The sequence below is a fragment of the Arachis stenosperma genome, chromosome 1 (assembly GCF_014773155.1).
Source record: "Arachis stenosperma cultivar V10309 chromosome 1, arast.V10309.gnm1.PFL2, whole genome shotgun sequence".
NCBI classification, from domain to species: Eukaryota; Viridiplantae; Streptophyta; class Magnoliopsida; order Fabales; family Fabaceae; genus Arachis; species Arachis stenosperma.
Window position 1 is genome coordinate 118652807 of NC_080377.1, and position 12661 is coordinate 118665467.

Genomic DNA, 12661 nt, shown 5'->3' on the forward strand with positions numbered 1-12661 from the left:
TAAAAGATTTCAAGAAGAAATATACTGTCTCTCTCTGTTTTGGGTGTATTTCTTAAATCCTTTGGGTGTATTTCTGTAATTCTTTGGGTGTATTTCTGTAATCGTTTAGGTGTATTTCTGTTGTTAGAAACAAGAGACTAAACTAAAAAAAAGATGGTATATTATTGAGTGTATTCAAATCGTATATTCAAGTTGTCTACTCAAGTTGTCTGGAATGATATAATATAGAAGGGTATTTATAGGTACTAAGAGAATCGTAACAATAAAGACATAATATTCTATAATAAATATTCAGATATACTAAATAATACTAATTGATCCTAATTGGTCCTAATTATATTCTAACATATGTAATCATTTCTGTAACCGTTTGGGTATATTTCTATAACCGTTTGGGTGTATTTCTGTAATCATTTGGGTGTATTTTATAAGTTCCATTATCTTCAAAACGATTTCAAAGTTTGATTTCAGAAACCATGAAAATCGAAAAAAAACGAAGTAAAGAGAGAACGCATGAAGAAGATCCAACAAATTTGGCAAGAAATTCGAAAAAAGAAACGAAATCTTTTGAAAAATAGAAGTTATATATTTGTGCGTTAATTGATTTGAATTGATTTAAAATTCTGTTAAAAAGGTACGTAACAAGCAGCGCGTTTAATGGGTGGGTTTCGTTTAGACTTGTAAAACTTGTAAATGCAAAACACTTGTATGTAGAGATTAATCCATATGTATATTAAATTCAGCTATTAAAATTAATTATTAATTAATATTATAATATATATATTAAAAATAAATTAAATTATATATTTATTTATATATAAATATATAAATAATATATTCAAATTTTGTCAAGATCTATATAATTAAAAATAATAATTTAATTAGCTCTTAAAAGATATTATATTATTTTTAAGTATCTCAGAAACTATTTTATTTCCTAAAAATTAATTTCTAACGAATTAGCTCCTAAAATACTTTTTTGACAACAAAGACAATAGCAATGATAGAGTACAAAATTAAAGTACCACATACTAATTAAAAAATGCTTTTTAATTTTTATAGACTATTTTACTATTATGATTCTTTAAAATCAAATTTAAATAAAGATAAAGAGCATGATATAGTAAAGAAATAAATATTTTGCAACCAAAGCTTTAGGAAAATACACATGCATGCACAATAATATGGTATTTCTTATGACTTTAAAGTTTAATAGTCCCATGACATATAAAAGTTCAAAAATCAATCATATAAAATAATTTAACGGGGAGATGAGTATACAAAGCAAAGATGTATACAAGTCAAACCAAAATTTTAGGGCAAAGGAAAAAAGAAAAATAACGAAAGAAGAATCTTATATAGAATATTAGTAATATTGTCTTACAACAAAATACGCCGTCATAAAAGGATATTACCTCAAGCATGTCATATATAGATGCATCATTTGGTTGATGGTAATAGGAAATTTAGCGATATTTTCTATAATAATTGTTTCTTCGGTTATTTCTAAATGCACAGCAACCAATTGAGTAGATAAAGGTTAAGATGACGACGAGTATCATGTTGGCAATGGCTAATCTCTTCCAGTCATATTTAAGATCTTCTAGTAATCCAACCTTGCAAGATTGACAATCGTAGCATAAAGTGTTTTCGTCATTACTCCATCGATCACAGTCAGGATTGTTATAAGTTCCATTTTCTGGCTTCGTCCAAACATTCGGACTTTCATTCACAAAATTACACTCATTTGGTGGCTTACAACATCCACGCTACAACAAATAAACAATCATCTAAAATTAGTTATACAATACTAATCAAACTTTAATGAGGGACATTTTAGTAAAATCAAGTAAATAATAAGGTGCACAACTTCTTAATTAATTAATTAACACATGCATGCAACGTAACAAGAAGAAAATGGAAGATGAAACTTTGAGAAAAACCCTAAAGGAGAAATTAAAGAGATTGTATGTGATTAATGAATATGTTACCTCAACTGCTGGTGTGTGTTTTTCATCAACGACAGATTTGAAAGCGTTGTCCAAAAACTTGTGACGGTAATTATTATTTGAGCAAACTTTCCCAGTTTGCAAACAGCTCTTAATTTTGTTCCATGTCTTTGTGTCGTTGACCTTCCTTTGGAGCCATTTGGAATAATCTCCAAGCTTATAGTCATCGATCCCTTTATTGGAGATGGCTTCACTGACATTCTTATGGGTGACGACGAAGGCGAAGACGGTGAAGACGAAGAGGGAGACGATGAAGAGGAACATGACGAAGAGGTAGAGCCATAAGAGGCACGTAGAGCGACAACATGCTCCAATGAGTCCGGCAAGTGACACAACCAGCAGAAATATGCCAACCACCATGAAGGGAAAGTCTAGCCACCTCTCGCACTCCGTCGCCGCCTGCTTCTGCATGGCCACGCCGGCGAGCAGGATTGGGATCGAGAGGATCAGGGTGAAGAGGTTTAGAATTCCGATCACGATATTGCTGCACCGAACCATCTTGTAAAGGAGGGTTTAATTAATTTGGTAATTGATTAATTGAAGAGCAAAGAATTAATGTTATTGAGGTTTATATATTTGTTTTTCATAGCCTATATAGAAGGGTGCGTGGATTTTGTTTTTTTTCGCTTAAACTGTTTAACAAATACAGATTAGAAACTGCAAAGAAGATAAACACCTTAAAATATACAATTGATTTTTATTTGACATTAGAGGATTAAACGTTAGTTAGTTATACCTGTTTTTCTAAATAAAGACATTTATAGCGGTTTATTTTGTTGTGGACGAGGTGAGTTCCAGAGTATCCACCTTTCTTATATTACCAAGTTGGTAAAATGTAAACTGATGTAAAATTTTCATTTATATCGTCACTCTTTAACGCCGTTTCTCTTATATCAAAATTTGTTATTGAAATAGCTGTTGAATATCTTTCATATTTCACTCCCACTAAAAAACTGGTCTTCAAAAAAGTAAGAGATAATTTGTTTATTACTTTGTGAATTTTTTTATATCTTTTATATAGTTTTTGTAGAGAGTAGGGGCTAGGATGTGTGTATTTTGGACACTGCATAATTGCATATAACTACATTGAGAACATCCCGTACATTTTTTTGTTGGCAATAATATACGAGTTGTGTAAGCTATGAAATATTGAAATGTATATGTACAATCAAATAAAAACGCAATTTTTTTTTCTTTGGCTTTATATGTACTAATTTTATTTTCTCTGTTTGTGTATTTTTAATTCGATTTAGAAACTATACTTTTTAGTAGCATTGCTTATCTAAAACAAAGTTCTGATTGAAGAGAATATAATTGTCAGAATCGCCACTTCAACTTAAAAGGCAAAATTCTGTTACACAAAATAAAAAGGGTGCAACAATTTGTGAACTTTGAACAATGAATATCCCATAGACTGCCTTATTGATCCAACATGATTTGGTAAAGATCATCAAATTAACAGAAGAAATTAAACCAACAGAAAGTTCAAGTGTTTTCAAGCCTCAAAAGGTTGTCCAAGGCACAGACATGATTTCAAAGAGGTCCTGGGAAAGTCCCATTCTCCCTCTGCTCATTCCACTTTTCAACCTGCCACAAATTTAGCAAACAAAAAGCTTTCAAACACAGAAATGCTAACCCACCAAATAGAGTTTTGCGAGTCAGAAATAATGTATCAATGCAATTTATGTTTATGGTTTGATACTTTGACTTCGCGATGATCTAAATGGTCGAAAAATATCTTTGTCTAGTAACTAAATCATCATGCTAATACAAGTCAATTAACTGACTCAGTAGATCTAACATATTAAAGAAAAGGGCCACTGAAGAGAGAAGGAAAGGAGAAAAAGAGAATTCTAGAGATATAGAAAAAGCAGTTCGGATCCGCCAAAGCTTATCACACCTCAGAAGCATGGATGCATAAACCTGGTTCATGCAATGGCTATATAGAATGTTACCCAGTTATAACACCAGTAAGACAACATTTTTCCTTTGCCCTTGTGCATTGTGAATGTCTTAATATTCATGATGTCTTCTAACCAAAATAATATTCATTATTTCTGAAATGACATTTGGTTCATCAGACTTCATAATGCATTAAACTCAGTTTCAACGATTGTCTCTTTCCTCCAAGCATGTGAACTACAAAGAGTGTCTATTTGACTATATAAGAAAGAATCCCCATACTATCTTGTTAGTCCCCAGTGACACATATTCGGTAAGGGAAGTAGAGTGCAAATCCAGATTATCTAAAGGGGAAAGCATAATCTTTTATTGGAGACAAGTACAACCATCATAGATTTTAGGGAAAACTATTTTCTAAAATTCGGTGAGTTAAGACTTTGTTGTTCTTGTTGTTGTTCTAAAATTCCACAATTATCTTCTTATGTCAAAAACTCATCAATGCCCTCACTCAACACCACAATCTCCTACCCACTACCACCCATGACCATAAATAAGGCTCTAACTCCTAATTGTGTAAAGAAACCTGATATTAAGGACTAAACCACAGATCACATTGCTTCACAAATGACATCAATGTTTAAATTGAAGTAATTTTGCAGACAATTTAAATGTAAGCAAACAAGAAATAGGTTGCTTACCCATTCTCCAGGGCAAAGGGAGCGGTAATATTTAGCAAATCTCTCACATTCAGCTGAACCATCACCCTTTGCTGCCAAGCACCTGTAATCAAGAGTCCAGGTTCAATAAAATATTCTAGAGAAACAAAATTTTGCTGAACAAGATAGGCAATGTCAGAAAATCCACCTATGGAACTCTACATAACGAGTGAAACAGTGTCTGGTTTGATTTGTTGTTGGGAAACGAAAATCAGCAGGTGCAGTTTTTAGCTCAATCTAGCAGTAACCAAAAGAACCAAAAAAACGAAAATAAAAACATCAGAAGAAATGCCAAAAAAACACAGACAGAATGATACTGAACCTGTCACATCAAAGTTCAAATGCAAAACATGACAACATATGCATCAACTAAATGCTAGAGTTAAACATTCTATCAGGCTCTGTAGCTTCAAAAACGAATACAAGCATGCCTTAAAACATATTGTCCATATCCTCGTCAACCACAAATGAATTATGATGTGTATGAATGTCTAAACGAAATAAAGCACATCTTGATTAGCAATCATATGGAAATGGATACGCATGGTGCAATTTCATAGAAACCAACTTTACAAAGTTAACCCGAAAATCCGAAATGTCATTATTTGAATTCAAAGAAACACAATTAAAGCGATATGCTCTGAATATTTTTCTCTTCTCACTCTCACTCACCCACTTTTCACTTTTTCCCTGACAAAAATCAATCATTCGGCTAAAACAACAACAACCTTGGATCGTTGAACCGGATCAAATTTAACCAGCAACAATGTTGATATAAAAAATTTCGAAATTTTTCACGTTTTTGAAAGAAACAAAAAATGCAACTCAATGTTTTTGTTACAGAAAGGTGAAATACCGAATGTTTAAACAATTCAACAGATCAATAAAAGAATATAACTCTAATAACAGACGAATCTGCAAACATTAGGGGAATGTTACAGATTTTAAATAAATCGCATAAATGAGCAAATGAAATAAATAGCGTAAGATTATAGGGAAAAGGAACAATTGGTAGGAACGTGAGAATGAGAGAGAGTAAGAGAGGAAGAAGGAAGATACACACCTCCGCCATGAGTGAGACTGGGATCAAAACAATTGCTTTGGAAGAATTCTGTTTTTTTTTTCAGAAATGACGAAAGAAAAAAGCGCAACTAAATTAATAAATAATAGACTTTATGGGCCAACATGAAGCCCAATTAAACATTTTTGCACAGCGAAAATCATTTCCGCTATTTCTTACTCTAAAAAAAAAAATTCCTGATCTCGATTCTAGAGTACCAACCAAATTAAATAAATAAAAATAAAAATAAATAAATGAGTACCACTATATATAGTTCAGTTTTTTTTAACAAATTAAATATTTATATTTCTAAAATTTTTTTCCATGCCACTTTATAAATCTCATGCAACACACCTATATAAATCCGAAGGTAAATAGACTTTCAATTTCTTACCTTAGCAAGCTTTTCAATTTAAAAAACATTTTTTCTATAATTTAGAATGTCTTATTAATGAAGACTTGATGAAACAATAATAAAAAAGAAATCGATTAATGTGATTCATGTTTGTAATTTGAAAAAAAAATTAATTCTTAAATTTTAAGATTAAAATAATTCACATGTACAACTTAAAAGAAATAATTTACCATATATTTTTTTTATTTATTTTTTTTATGGGTAAGTGATAATTTTGGAGGATTGAACTTAGCAGCGATGAGTTTTGACCTAGTGTTAATATTTAAGAGCAACTACAACACCAAACAAAATAAATTTGTGTGTTTTACTGTCAATATTAGAAGTTCGAATAGAAGATTTGAGTTGACTTTATTGATTTTAATCGATTTATGTTAGATAATTTTAGTATTGTGTGCCCTAAAAAATAGGATCATTTTGTCTAAAATCACATGGTTATACAAACTTCAGGTCTAAAAAAAGTGAAACTATATAACATATTTAACTAAATTGTCATTTAATGATTTTTTAACTATCAACTTCGTATGAAAATAATTGTATGCAAATTTTCACCAATAAAAAAAATCATGGTTTAAGGTTTAACATTCTCTAAAGGAGTGCACTATAATAAATTTAGTTAATAAATGCTTATTGAAAATAATACTTTAGAAAAAGATAAAAGCCAGAAGACATGCACATAGTTAATAATAAACTACCATACATCCATGTATCATTCAACAAATTTTGATAAGATCATTCAAAAAATATTTTTGTTACTTATCCGAATTCAATTTTTGATAGGTTAATGATTATCTCCAAGGATTGAACTTAAGAGCAGTGATATTTTAAAATCATTGTGGTTGTTTATGAACATACAAAACAACCAAAAGCAAAAACAACAATAACATACAAGCAACATGATTCATTACATAGGCCACTCTTGCAAAGACATTCAACTCATTCTGCTATAGAGTTTGAGAAAAATATTTTTACCTTCTTCAAAATCTATACAATGAAGTCCTTGCTCGAATTTACGGCTTTAAGCAAATAATTCACAGGTTACAATTAAAACAGGAAAGGAAATCGCGTTATCTATAACGAATTTTCATTAAAAAGAACGTTACCAATTCAGCCATGCTAATTAACAAGATAGGATAAACTCAGAGCAATATTTAATTGACTATTACTAACTAAACTTCATCTCCGAGCAACTGAGCCTGTCCATACAGCACCACCCCCGCCACAACTGGCACTATTGCCAGCTGCTATGCCATTGTTATCTCCACATGGTACAACGTTTTCTCCTACTTAGGCAAACGCCTTCTAACCATGATCTCTCCCATAAGCATCAAGAAAGGGACCACTAATATTGTCTATAGGCATAGCAGCTCCAAAACTGGTTTGGAGCTGTTTACATAGTATTAATTATTCAAACGCGGAGAAAAATACACCTAAATTTTACTATCGACAAAAATGCTTTTAAATAATTTAAAAATGTGACAAAAATATCCAACAGTAAATATGTATTTTCAAAAAATATCTTAGAGATTGAATTTTGATACATTTTTTGCAAGCATGATTAAAAAAATAAAATATTATTATTCTTAAAATTTGGTGACTTTTTTGTTAAGTATATATTTTTTTGTGATTTTTTTAAAGTATTATTAGTTGTTAACAAAAAAATTATAAAAATGAATATATACTTAAGGAAAACCCCCCAAATTTTAAATATAATAATATCTCATTTTTATAATTATACTTATAAAAAATTACATCAAAATTCAATCTCTAATGTATTTTTTGATAAATACATATTTAATGTTAGATAATTTTGCTAAAAGTCTAACATTAAATATGTATTTGTCAAAAAATACATTAGAGATTGAATTTTGATATGATTTTTTGCAAGCTTGATTAGAAAAATGAGATATTATTATTTTTAAAATTTAATAATTTTTTGCTAAATATATATTTTGTTGTGAGTTTTTAAAAGTATTATTGGTTGTTAACAAAAAATTACAAAAAAGATAAATACATAACGAAAAATTACCAAATTTTATAGATAATAATATCTTATCTTTATAATCATGCTTGCAAAAAATAACATCAAAATTCAATTTTTAAGATATTTTTTAAAAATATATATTTATTGTTGGATATTTTTATCACATTTTAAAATTATTTGAAGACATTTTTGTCAATAGTAAAATTTAAATGTATTTTGTGAGCATTTAAATAATCCGGGTCATTTTTTGTGATTAATCCAATAAATAAATGGGACAAGTCATCAAATTCAATTCATTTTAAATGGCATTGCTTGTAAATTAAGTGTTCTTTATTTCTCCTAGCCTTTATTCAGATAAATCTTATCCTTAAGAGTGTCAATGATTTTGATGATTCTTTCGTGTTTAATTTATATGAGGTAACAGAAAGAAATTGACTAAATCTCTAGTGCTACTTTAGAAATAGATAAACAATGTCATTTAGTTTTTATTACAACTTTCATAAACAATGTAGTATAAAATTAGGGTAAAAAACCATAATAAGCCAACTGGCTCAGAAAATTACGTAAATACGCCAAAGCAAAAATCGTTACAGCAATAAGCCAGATCGTATTTTTATATAATTCGAACCAGGTTGGTTCGAACTCCATTTATTAGTAAATCGAACCAGGTTGGTTCGAATTATGGTTTTTTTTTTTGTTAGTAATTCGAACCAGCCTGGTTCGAATTAGTAATGAAGGTAATTCGAACCAAGGTGGTTCGAATTATAGAGAGAGAATGTCTGCATGTAATTCGAACCAGGCTGGTTCGAATTACACCAATCATAGTTCGAACCAGGCCGGTTCGAACTATGTGTGAGACTGACTGTATATATATGGTTCCAAACGTGAGTTACTCTCATTAGAGGAGAAGGATGGCTAGTGAGGAGAGTTTTTGTTGTTTTGGTGCACCACAGAGGATCTGTTAATAGAAAAACTCGTTCCGGAGTAAAGTTCACAGATAAGAATCCTCTATGTATTGTCATAACATCTACGACGAGTTACGATGACCTTGTTAGCGCTGTACTAATGAAGCTTGGTCTGGAGGGTGCGAAGCGGGTAAAGAAGTTTTTCTATCGCATTCCAGTCACGGTGCTACAGAATACGGTGAAGTATGATTGCTTCACGATTAATAATGATGCGGACTTGCAAGTAATGTTTCTCTGTCGGCGGCAGTTTCCGGAGGTGAGGACACCGGAGTTGTTGGCCCGGCTGGTTGATGTTGTATCCAGCTCCGGCGGTTCGAACAGGAATACGAACACTATAGCGAATGCAGCAGGTTCTAGTTCCCGGCCTGCCGTTGCTTCCTCGTCCGTCCCTGTGTACGAACCAGTGGTCCAACATGTCGCCTCCCCATCTTTCGCTGTTGACCTAAATGCCACCGAAGGCGACGAGGTAGTGGAAAGGGAAAATTTGCCGAACGCTTTAGTGGGAGTTGCACCTGTTGGCGTAGGAGACGGTTTTTTGGACGATGAAGACGAGGATGACGTCGAGCCGGATATGATTGACGATGATAGCGCTGATGATATTGGAGCGACTGGGCCTGCATTGGAGGTAGGTGGTTCTAGCTCTGGCACACAGCAGTATCCACCACATTTTTCCTCATTGGACTTGGACGCCATGAGACATGAGGGGGTTTTAGGGCACGCTGTTGGATTCGGAGCTAGAGATGCGGAAGGGAGTACTGGTCTGACAGAGTTCCAGGTTGGTCAGCAATTCCAGGATAAAGATGAGGCCCTTTTAAGTGTGAAGACTTACAGCATCCGGCGAGGGTACAGTACAAGGTGGTGGAGTCCGATCACCGCCGGTATGTGGGCAAGTGTTCCGAGTTTGGGAATGGGTGCACATGGTTGATTCGACTGAGTCTCCGGAAGCGCAAGGGCATCTGGGAGGTCAACGGTACAATGGACCTCACACTTGCCTGGCCACATCCATCTCTAGTGACCACAGGAGTTTGGATTATCATGTGATTTCGGCTTTCATTATGCCAATGGTTAGGGCCGATGCATCCGTGAGCATCAAGGTGCTCCTGAACGCCACGGCAGCGCACTTTGGTTTTAGGCCGACTTACCGGAGGGTTTGGATGGCGAAGCAGAAATCTATTGCCCTCATATACGGTGACTGGGATGAGTCCTACAACGACCTGCCTAGGTGGGTCTTGGGTGTCCAGCTGACGATGCCTGGGAGTGTTGTGGTCCTGAAGACGAGCCCGGTTCGAGTTGGAGGACAGGTGGACGAATCTCAAGCGTACTTCCACAGACTTTTCTGGACTTTCCCGCCCTGCATCGAGGCATTCCGTCATTGCAAGCCGCTAATCAGCATTGACGGCACACATTTGTATGGGAAGTATGGGGGAACGTTGCTCAGCATTGACGGCACACATTTGTATGGGAAGTATGGGGGAACGTTGCTCATCGCGATTGCACAGGATGGGAACTCCAACATTCTACCTGTGGCATTCGCACTAGTAGAGGGAGAACGCGGAATCCTGGACATTCTTTCTCTCACACCTTCGACAGCACGTGACCCCGCAGCCCGGTCTGCTGGTTATATCGGACAGGCACAACGGCATCAAGGCTGCGCTTGAGGCCCCTGACGGCGGTTGGCTACCGCCATCTGCGTACCGTGCATTCTGCATACGACACGTTGCGGCTAATTTTGCCCTAACCTTCAAGGGAAAAGACGCTAGGAGGCTACTAGTGAACGCGGCGTATGCGAAGACCGAGGTTGAATTTGATTACTGGTTTGATATCCTGCGATCTGAAGATCCGGCGATGTGTGAGGGGGCGAACCGGATTGATTACTCGTTGTGGACTCAGCATCGTGATGAGGGGCGGAGATTCGGTCACATGACGACGAACATCTCCGAGTGTGTGAACTCTATCCTGAAGGGGGTCAGAAATCTCCCTGTAGCATCCCTGGTGAAGGCAACATATTGTAGGCTTGCGGAACTGTTTGTTCGCAAGGGGAGAGAGGCTGAGGCCCAGATGGGAACAGGACAACAATTCAGTCAGCATTTGGTGAAGTGTATTGAGGCCAACATGAAGACGGCCAGGTGCTTCACGTGACGCTGTATGACCGGGATAACTCCGAGTTCACTGTAGCAGAGACTACTCCGACTGGTTTCTCCTTGGGTACTTACAGAGTATCACTTGCCTCTCGGACATGTGACTGCGGGTACTTCCAGGCTCTTCATTTCCCGTGTCAGCACGCACTTGCGTGCTGTGCATACTCACGGGTCACCTGGACCTCTTACGTTCACAGCGTCTATCAGATTAGCTCGGTCTTCAATGTGTATCGGATGGGATTCACACCTCCCATCCCGGAGGCAGACAGGACACCATTAGTATGCATGTTGTTAGTGTTAGCATTATCTACATTAGTGCGCATCTTGCTAGTCTTAGAGTTATTTAGATATATCCCATGTTGTTAGTGTCAGTATTATTTACATTAGTGCACATGACTTTTAGTTTGATTGTTGCGAGTAGTAATGAATATGGCTTTTTTAATTATGTATTTTTTTCTTTAAAGTTCAATCATGTATGATCCTGGTTTGTACTTTTTTTGTTATGTTATAGTCTGTTTATCTATGTTTTTTTTTAATTTGTGTTCTGGGACATTCATTTTGTATGATCAATGAATCTTGAAACAGTTTAGCGTTTATTTTCTCTTATTGAACTGTGTCCGGGTTGGCGACATAGGCCGCATCTCTTTGGCTTCGGATATGCCTCGTCCATAGATACACAGCTTAGTCAGTCTCACACATAGTTCGAACCGGCCTGGTTCGAACTATGATTGGTGTAATTCGAACCAGCCTGGTTCGAATTACATGCAGACATTCTCTCTATATTCGAACCACCTTGGTTCGAATTACCTTCATTACTAATTCGAACCAGGCTGGTTCGAATTACTAACAAAAAAAAAACCATAATTCGAACCAACCTGGTTCGATTTACTAATAAATAGAGTTCGAACCAACCTGGTTCGAATTATATAAAAATACGATCTGGCTTATTGCTGTAACGATTTTTGCTTTGGCGTATTTACGTAATTTTCTGAGCCAGTTGGCTTATTATGGTTTTTTACCCATAAAATTATGTTTTATATTCCTACATTGATAACTTTCTCAAATAAGAGAAATACTGGCATGATATTGGAACATACTTAATATGAATTTTAAGAGTAGTAATAATTTTTTAATTAAAAATAGAGAAAAGATTGAAAATTAAGAGTGTAATATTGTCATTCTTTAATTGATAATATTTCTCTCCTGATGTATATTATTCTAAAATTATTCAATAATATTTTTTTTCACTGTATAGTAAAGTAATAAAAACAAGAGATAATTTTGAAAAAACACACATTCTGATTTCGTTAGCATAACTAAAGTACTACTTTGGCATAACAGTACTAATTTCGTTGCTAAAGTACACTTACAAAAAGACACAACAAATTAATTATTCAACTGTGCATAGGGGCAATAATGTAATTTGAGGTATTCATCGTTTTGGACAGCAACCGGTTTTCAAAAATTGTTAATAA

The 12661-nt window shown here is 34.5% G+C and overlaps 3 protein-coding genes across 3 annotated transcripts; 1 reads left to right on the forward strand and 2 right to left on the reverse strand.

Moving 5' to 3' along the window:
* Positions 1-1466: 1466 nt before the first annotated feature.
* On the reverse strand, positions 1467-2507 carry LOC130932429 (tetraspanin-8-like). Its single transcript, XM_057861756.1, has 2 exons — positions 1992-2507; positions 1467-1769 (listed from the first exon to the last, which is right to left on the reverse strand). Exons 1-2 carry the CDS (start codon positions 2505-2507, stop codon positions 1467-1469), a joined length of 819 nt encoding a protein of 272 aa, XP_057717739.1.
* Positions 2508-3308: 801 nt separating this feature from the next.
* On the reverse strand, positions 3309-5746 carry LOC130942244 (cytochrome c oxidase subunit 6b-2). Its single transcript, XM_057870965.1, has 4 exons — positions 5691-5746; positions 4776-4864; positions 4610-4691; positions 3309-3596 (listed from the first exon to the last, which is right to left on the reverse strand). Exons 1-4 carry the CDS (start codon positions 5697-5699, stop codon positions 3543-3545), a joined length of 234 nt encoding a protein of 77 aa, XP_057726948.1. The 5' UTR covers positions 5700-5746; the 3' UTR covers positions 3309-3542.
* A 4363-nt stretch (positions 5747-10109) lies between these two features.
* Positions 10110-11858, forward strand: LOC130932439 (uncharacterized). The gene is made up of 4 exons (XM_057861767.1): positions 10110-10586; positions 10639-11174; positions 11264-11465; positions 11772-11858. Exons 1-4 carry the CDS (start codon positions 10110-10112, stop codon positions 11856-11858), a joined length of 1302 nt encoding a protein of 433 aa, XP_057717750.1.
* The last annotated feature ends 803 nt before the right edge of the window (positions 11859-12661 follow it).